Source organism: Haliotis cracherodii, unplaced genomic scaffold, assembly GCF_022045235.1.
Source record: "Haliotis cracherodii isolate W230 unplaced genomic scaffold, xgHalCrac1.p SCAF_11, whole genome shotgun sequence".
Classification (NCBI taxonomy): Eukaryota; Metazoa; Mollusca; class Gastropoda; order Lepetellida; family Haliotidae; genus Haliotis; species Haliotis cracherodii.
The window spans coordinates 12,008,842-12,018,121 of record NW_027266266.1 but is presented as its reverse complement, the minus strand read 5'-3'; the positions used below and the strand labels follow the sequence as shown (position 1 = coordinate 12,018,121).

Genomic DNA, 9,280 nt, shown 5'->3' with positions numbered 1-9,280 from the left:
TATGATTTGTTAATTATCTTTCTTTCATAAGTGTATGAACAACACATTTTGACACAGATTGTATTCTTCTACTACTACTTCTACGTTCTTGGGCAATTCCTTGGAAATTCCGTAGTGCGAATAAATACAGAAGCGATTTTTCTTATCATTTAGACCCTTAGCATTATCAGAGAGTTTGAATGAATGCCCGGTCAAGAATATCCTCGCTACGACCAATCCTAATGAACAAAATGAAGAAATGCACATCCGAATTGATTGCCTCGATCCAAGCCTAGACTAACAAGTGACAGTCTGCAGCAAACTATGAATTTATCTTAGTATCTATTTGACACATCTTTATAATCACCTTTCAATGATCGACTAATTGATCAATGATGACTAACATTTGGAATCGTTCAGGTTCATGAAAACTTAGAAAATCTTTCCCGTCGCGTTTATTGTGTTGGCCATTTTGACGTCTTGTTCTTGATGTAAATGTATTACAACGCTGTCAAGATGACTGACTTCTTGAGGTAGTTCTTAAGAAACCTTTTTCATCTAATGATCATATTATTTGAATCTATTTGTTGTAACCAAACTACAAAAGATGTTCCTGAAGAGCAATTCATGTAACCCCTCCTTTTGATGAACTATTTCATTCAGCGTTAGTTGGTTGTTGCCTGTGTAAACATGCAGTCACACGTTCTAAATGAAATTGTATAATTCATTTCTCGAGGTATAAAATAGTGATATGAACATACTCCAATGAACTCGCACAATATGAAAGTCAATTCTTATAGCTTAGTGTACATAGCGAGTGTAGCCTGATAACGATGGTATGTCGCCATTTAACCATGGTGTGTAGCCAGGCAAGTATGACGATAGCGTGTCAACCTTTAACGATGATGCGTAGCTCGAAAAAATGACGCTAGTTTAGGGGTATGTATGTATAACGATGGTGTGGATATCTACGTGTATAACGATGGCGTGGATCTCTACGTGTATTACGATGGTATTGATCACTACGTGTATAACGATGGCATTGATCACTACGTGTATTACGATGGCATTGATCACTATGTGTATAACGATGGCATTGATCACTATGTGTATTACGATGGCATTGATCACCACGTGTATGACGATGGTAATGATCACTACGTGTATGACGATGGTAAAGATCACTACGTGTATGACGATGGCATTGATCACTATGTGTATAACGATGGCATTGATCACTACGTGTATGACGATGGTAGTGATCACTACGTGTATAACGATGGCATTGATCACTACGTGTATAACGATGGCATTGATCACTACGTGTATAACGATGGCATTGATCACTACGTGTATGACGATGGTAGTGATCACTACGTGTATAACGATGGCATTTATCACTACGTGTATAACGATGGCATTGATCACTACGTGTATTACGATGGCATTGATCACTACGTGTATAACGATGGCATTGATCACTACGTGTATTACGATGGTATTGATCACTACGTGTATTACGATGGCATTGATCACTACGTGTATTACGATGGCATTGATCACTACGTGTATGACGATGGTAATGATCACTACGTGTATGACGATGGTAAAGATCACTACGTGTATGACGATGGCATTGATCACTATGTGTATAACGATGGCATTGATCGCTACATGTATGACGATGGTATTGATCACTACGTGTATGACGATGGCAAAGATCACTACGTGTATGACGATGGTATTGACCACTACGTGTATGACGACGGTAATGATCACTACGTGTATAACGATGGCATTGATCACTACGTGAAAAACAATGGTGTTGATCTCTACATGTATGACAATGGTGTATGGCTATGCATGTATAACGGAGGTCTGGATCTCCACGTGTATAACGATGGTAAAGATCACTACGTGTATGACGATGGCATTGATCACTACGTGTATGACGATGGTAATGATACCTACGTGTATGACGATGGCATTGACCACTACGTGTATGACGACGGTAATGATCACTACGTGTATAACGATGGCATTGATCACTACGTGTATGACGATGGCAAAGATCACTACGTGTATGACGATGGCATTGACCACTACGTGTATGACGACGGTAATGATCACTACGTTTATAACGATGGCATTGATCACTACGTGTATAACGATGGCATTGATCACTACGTGTATGACGATGGTAAAGATCACTACGTGTATGACGATGGCATTGACCACTACGTGAAAAACAATGGTGTGGATCTCTACATGTATGACAATGGTGTATGGCTATGCATGTATAACGAAGGTCTGGATCTCTACGTGTATAACGATGGTGTGGAGCTCTACGTGTATAACGATGGTGTGGATCTCTACGTGAAAAACGATGGTGTGGATCTCTACGTGTATGACAATGGTGTATGGCTATGCATGTATAACGATGGTGTTGATCTCTACGTGTATAACGATGGTGTGGAGCTCTACGTGTATAACGATGGTGTGGATCTCTACGTGAAAAACGATGGTGTGGATCTCTACATGTATGACAATGGTGTATGGCTATGCATGTATAACGATGGTGTGGATCTCTACGTGTATAACGATGGTGTGGATCTCTGCTTGAAATACGATGGTGTGGATCTCCCCGTGTATAACGATGGTGTGGATCTCTACGTGAAAAACGATGGTGTGGATCTCTACATGTATGACAATGGTGTATGGCTATGCATGTATAACGATGGTGTGGATCTCTACGTTTATAACGATGGTGTGGATCTCTACTTGAAATACGATGGTGTGGATCTCCCCGTGTATAACGATGGTGTGGATCTCTACGTGAAAAACGATGGTGTGGATCTCTACGTGAAAAACGATGGTGTGGATCTCTACGTGTATAACGATGAGTGGATCTCTACGTGTATAACGATGGTGTGGATCTCTACGTGAAAAACGATGGTGTGGATCTCCTCGTGTATAACGATGCTGTGGGTCTCTACGTGAAAAAAGATGGTGTGGATCTCCTCGTGTATAACGATGGTGTGGAGTTATGCATGTATAACGGTGGTCCGGAACTCTACTTGCATAACGGTTGTGTGGATCTCCCCGTGTATAACGATGGTGTGGATCTCCTCGTGTATAACGATGGTGTGGAGTTATGCATGTATAACGGTGGTCCGGAACTCTACTTGCATAACGGTTGTGTGGATCTCGACGTGTATAACCATGGCGTGGTTCTTTCCGTTTGTAACGATCGTATGTTGCGCTATGACGATGGCAAGTAAGTTCAGCGTATATAGTGATAGTGTGTAGTCCTATAAGGGACATCACAATCCACAAATGACAGCTTTATAATGTCACCGTCATGAACATGGCTTTGCGAAGGATGTTTCCGTTCTGTAAAAACCGAATATCACTGTTAAATAGAAATATTTTAAATCTAAAAACTGGTAACAATTTGAAACACGATAGTAATGCATATAGTTAGTCAAATGTGTCTTACCCTAGACACGTGGAGAAAGACATGTTTTATGGTAGACATGCAGGGCAAATTCCAACACATGACGCATGAGTGACAAAACTGATGTCCGATGCAATTATTTTTTTACTTGAACCATATGTTAAAGTGTTTCTTCAGGTGAACAATTGACTTGCCGTTGCAGGTGTTTGTGACGGGTGCCTGGTATCATCACTATTTGATAGTGCCCCACATGCTCATGATACAGGCGGAATCGAAGAATCGACTTTGCTGCTAGTAGAGATCTCTAGTGGCTCTGGAACGTTTTTATTGTCGCTTTTATTGTGGATATATTCCATATAATCAATAACTCCCTTTCCAGTTGAATTCATTTAGTTGACTGTAGATTCGTCTTTTCGGAAATGTACGAGAAATAAAGTTTAGAAAATAAAAATAAATGAACGTGTCACCTGTCGCTGGAATGCCAAAGAAACCAATGAACAAAGGTAATGGTAAATATAAACCTTTGGAACTTCAACGAAATGAGATCGTGATAGGTCAAAGTATCAACAGAAAGATCACAAGTATAAAGAATTTGGCATTGTCTATGATTTCTGATTACGCTTTGTTATATTTCACATGATATGTTTGTATGTTTGGTTGTTTAGGAGATAAATATAACTTGTTTTCAATGTGGAGCAAGATTTCATGTAGTTTGACTGAGCTAAATTGGTTAAAGAACCGAGAGTGAGTCCAGTCTTAGAGTTTATGTTCATTCTACCATGGTAAATTCAAACGCGAACCCTTTCGTGCAGGTAGAGATAGTGTGTGAAGCAACATGGGATGCGTCCAGTATTTCGAGTTGGCTGTCGATTTAAATTAAGGAAACACCGATAATAGCCTTTAAACATAATAATGTTGACAGGTTGCTGTGATAGAAATTGAAGTGAGTGAGTGAGTATGGTTTTACCCCGCTTTTAGCAATATTGCAGCAATATCACAGCGTTGGACACCAAAAATGGGTTTCACACATTGTACCCATGTCGGGAATCGAACCCGGGTCTTCGGCGTGACGAGCGAACGCTTTAACCACTAGACTACCCGACCGCCCCGATAGTCATTGAAAGTATGTAGCACAAACATTCGTAAGCCAATATGATGTATTCTTCTCTACCCCTCGAAATAAAGTAAATAGCAAGCCTTGCAAGGTTCAGTTCTACACGAAACAATTAAAATGGCGCCTCGCCTCTGATTGTTGTACAACATGAAACGCCACGGACGGAAATACAAAGGTACCAAATTTCAACCTCAATGAATGTCTTTCCATGTAATAACATTTCATCGCGGCAGTAAAAGTGAAAGTTTAACATAGATTCTGTTGTTTGTGTGTAACAGTAACTTTTGCTTTTGAGTATATTTATCCGTCATTTATCCGTCATAGCAGCTTTTCTCATCTAGAGTTGGTTATCGTGCTTTGAAACCTCTAAATGTCTTATCAGAATCGTATATTTATGCGGGGGTCAGCAATATTCTAGCTATATCACTGCCGCCAGTAAATTAAAGCTCATTGCACCAGACAAGTCAGTCGTTGATGTTATGATCAATTTCATGTATTCGCCTATTACGATAAGCATACATGTACTTTGGACCTAGATGTATTAAAACCCCGAATCCCCACTTTGATTAAATAGTCAAGTTTTGTATTCATTGTTGTATGCAGATATTTTATAGCTTTGAACCCTTTCATTTTTCTGTTGTAACTATTTTAAAGTGTAAATGGAAGACATAAAGCCTATTTGATACCTTTTTTTCAATATTAAGATCCGAAATAAGACGGTCAAACAAATATTTGATCTTCGTCACTATCCTAGAATCTATATTGTTGATTTGTTCACATTGTTTATATTGCATACTTGTACGACACGTAATGTACATCTTAAAACGTAGTGACGATGAGTGAGTGAGTGAGTGAGTGAGTTTGGTTTAACGCCGCTTTTAACTGTATTCCAGTCATATCACGGCGTGTCAGCTTAATGTGGGAGGAAAGCCCGAAGTGATACAGGTCGTTTACCACTTCGGTGAAACCCACGAGCACGTGTATGGTGCTGATAAACCTAGAAACATAATAGTGACGATGACTGAATGATATGGTGTAGTCATGACGTACTGTGCTAATCGTTAAGAGACCAATTACACGAACGAACGTTGACACTAATTTTTGAAGAATGTAAGACGAAGATTTTAATGGGTCATTTCTCTTTACACATCTTAAATAACATGCATATGACAAAAAAATGTATCATCTGAAAGTAGTATTACGTGCTGGGATGTCAAAGAGAATTTGATACAATATGGTCTTAACTCTTTTTTACATAACCGTCGTTGTCGCCAAAGGCTATCGTATTTAGATGTCCTTTTCAAAGCGTGTAATTCCGTCCTTTCTGATTATGGTGTCATGTCCATACTCTTTCCAGCCTGCTGGCGACATGGGGGGATATTACTGTTACATTTGATTAAATCAGTGTGGCATTAACCATCGTGTCGAGTTTCCATAAAAAAACTAACAACCATAGAGTATATTAGTTTTGTCATAGTTGACGTATTAATAATCTGTTATATGAAAGCCCATGTCATAACTATGTTACACCGAATCATGCATGCTGTTATCCGAAAGTAACTGGTGGTAAATAGTGATAAAATTGTATTGTGCGAATCTTTGGCGAAGTAGTTTTAGAAACGGAAAATGAATACGATTTTTGAGTGAACCGCCCAATTGATCACATAGTGCCAAACGATTTCCAGCCATGTTTTCGGCGATATGGATATACAAGCATGTTCGGAGCGATAATAAATTCCTAGGAAAGATTGGTTGGTTGGTTTGTTGTTAAACGCCGCACTCAGCAATATTCCAGCTATATGATGGCGGTCTGTAAACAATCGAGTTTGGACCAGACAATCCAGTGATTAATACCATGAGCATCGTTCAACGCAATTTTGATACGATGGCTTGCATCATCCAAGTCAGCGAGTATGTCAGTAAATAACGAAGAGAATAAGCCACTAGAGACCACGAATTACCGATTGTCTTCGCCTATTACATGACCTCGGACCTGAACAGTCTTTGTTTTATCCCCTTGATGCAGAGCTCACGGCAATGTAATAACAAGTGACATCTTTTAACGTCTTTTGGTATGAGGCATCCGGGATTCGAACCTACGACCTTCCACTCTCCGGGAAGATGCTGTCTCTATCCACTTGACCACGGAGGCGGTCCTCCATCAATGACCAATGTTCGACAGTTACTGCCAGCTGACTGTATTTGTTTGTTTGTTTGTTGTTTGACACCGCACTCAGCAATATTCCAGCAATATGAAGGCGGTCTGTAAATAATTAAGTATTGACCAGACAATCCAGTGATTGACATCTTGAGCATCGATCCTCGCAATTGGGATACGATGACATGCACCAACAAGTCAGCGAGCCTTACCACCCGATCCCGTTAGTCGCCTCTTACGACAAGCATTGTCGCCTTGCTACATAAACCGTCAACACCCTTTCAATAATCATAAGAAATCTCTGCTAGTCAATTATACGATTCCGACTATGTCATAGGTATGTGTTTATGAGTCCCTACCAAAGAATAAGGATACTAGGTGTTTGCGAAAAGGTGAGCGATAGGTATCCTGCCCCACGGGTGCCACCGACCACAAACACATGCAAAGGCAAGACAATTATTTACCTGAAGAAAACAAGGGAACACTCGAGGTACACGTCAAAATATGGAATTGCATCGGACATAATATTTGTCACAATGAATATATATACAATGTAATATGTTGCGTACATACATGTTTACAAATACTAACGTTTGACTCGAAGTGAATTGTAAGATATCTATGTAAGAAGAAAAAATATCGATAGGACAAACCAGGCACTACTGGAATACAACTTTAGATATCAAGTTTTTTTAATCACGTAGAAAATTTCAAACAGTGTACTGTTTCTTTGCAGGGTTTAATACAATGAACTCATAATTCATCCTGGCATAATATCATTTGTCATAGACAATGATTCATACCAGGTTTAGCAATATTCATGTGTCAGAATTTAGATAGTGTCCTCGAGCCATTTTCGCGAGTTCCTTAACGTGCAAGAGATGGTCTGAAAGATTTTATACCGACATCACTTCATATTCTTCCTGCTAATTATTCAATTATTACAGTGTTTTGTTCTTAAACAAACTCTGCATGCAACTGACGTCATGATCGAATGGTTCACAGCAAGGTTCGGGCTTCCAAACTGAATGATACAATGTTATACAATGTCAGTTTTCTAATCGCGATCAGCAACCTCTAGTCTGGCCCGACGGTATGCGCTAATTGCTTCATTCACCCATGACAGTAATTATACAGCGTAGGACACGTTTGTCGAAGCTGCCAGACTGTGGCGGGGCCATATCGGTAAACTACAGACATAGATTTGTACGTAATGCATGTCTTATGTCACAACTGTAATCCCTATCGATCATCATGAAGCAGGCTTATTTCCATGTAACGGACGATCGCTGTGGTAGTTGTTTAAAAGGCAGCTGGAACGACCGATCGAATTCTGTCACTGCGCGAGTCATATTTGCTAGTACGTCAAGTATATTAACCAAGGATTTCCACGCTGAACGTTTCACGTATATTTCCTCGCTGGCGACTTTGAAGATTTCTTAAACGGAAACAAGAGAGCATGATTTGGTTAACGGACGCTGTGGTAGTTATTAAGCTGTCGCCGACTCTTCCCGTTGTAGGGAACCTGTGGATAAGAATTGAAACATTTTCCAACACACCGTCTCAGCCCCTGCCATTATTGGGACTTTATGAATAATGATAACCAGACTTTGTATATCTTTATATTTCGGTATGGCACATGTTTGAATATATTATACATTGATGTGTAAGTCTGATCGGAGCCGAAGAGGTGATATTAGCACTGTTTGTTGTGTGGTTGTTTGTTGTTTAACGCCGCACTCAGAAATATTCCAGCAATATGACGTCGGCCTGTAAACAATCTGGACCAGACAATCCAGTGATTGACATCATGAGCATCGGTCCACACACTTGGGATACGATAACATGCATCAAGCATGTCAGCGTGTCTGACCACCCGACACCGTTAGGGGTATGGTGCCAGGGATGCATGAATCAAACCTGTCTGTCTCTCACGACTTGAGAGTACATGTATTTATCGCACACTTCCTCCCTACCGAGAAACAGATGTATAACATTACACGTGTTTATACTTTATCCCGCTGCTGTGTTATTGCACATTTACGTATAACGACTGTTATAATCGCATGTTTAATCACTCCAGCCTTTTGTGTCTACATTTCAACATTTTTTAGATATAGTCGAACATGTTCGTTCTTCGAAAATATCAAAGAACGTCAAATGACGCTTGCTCATAAGATGTTTGAGTTCTCTATTTTGACTCGAACCATATGTTCCCGTGTTTTTTTCCAGGTCAACATTGACTTGCCTTTGCTCCGTTTGAGACAGGTACCACAGGTGGGGCAGGACACGCTCACCTTTCTGCGACAGTCTGGTATTGACCATTCATAAACACATACTTATCGTATAATCGTATAATGGACCTCAGCATTTTTCCAGTCTCATTTACCATGTATATGAAATGAGAGTACACGTAACACTTTCATACCAGTAACATATAGCATTGGTGTCTCACATGTGCGCTCGGCATTGAGGGGCTAAAACAAGGACTGGTCGGCTCGGAGTCAGTATACTGTGTCTCAGTGGGATATTCATGTTAAACTGCGGCATGGTATATCAGTGTGCTAGCCCT

The 9,280-nt window shown here is 40.1% G+C and overlaps 1 protein-coding gene across 1 annotated transcript; it reads left to right on the top strand.

Annotated features, from left to right (window-relative positions):
* Positions 1-924: 924 nt before the first annotated feature.
* LOC139454838 (iron-regulated protein FrpC-like) lies at positions 925-2,925 on the top strand. Its single transcript, XM_071236459.1, has one exon. The coding sequence runs from the start codon at positions 925-927 to the stop codon at positions 2,923-2,925; it is 2,001 nt and encodes a 666-aa protein (XP_071092560.1).
* Positions 2,926-9,280: the final 6,355 nt, after the last annotated feature.

Excerpts from the sequence above, each read along its gene's own strand:
- LOC139454838 (XM_071236459.1), top strand. The coding sequence starts at position 925 with ATGTATAACGATGGTGTGGATATCTACGTGTATAACGATGGCGTGGAT.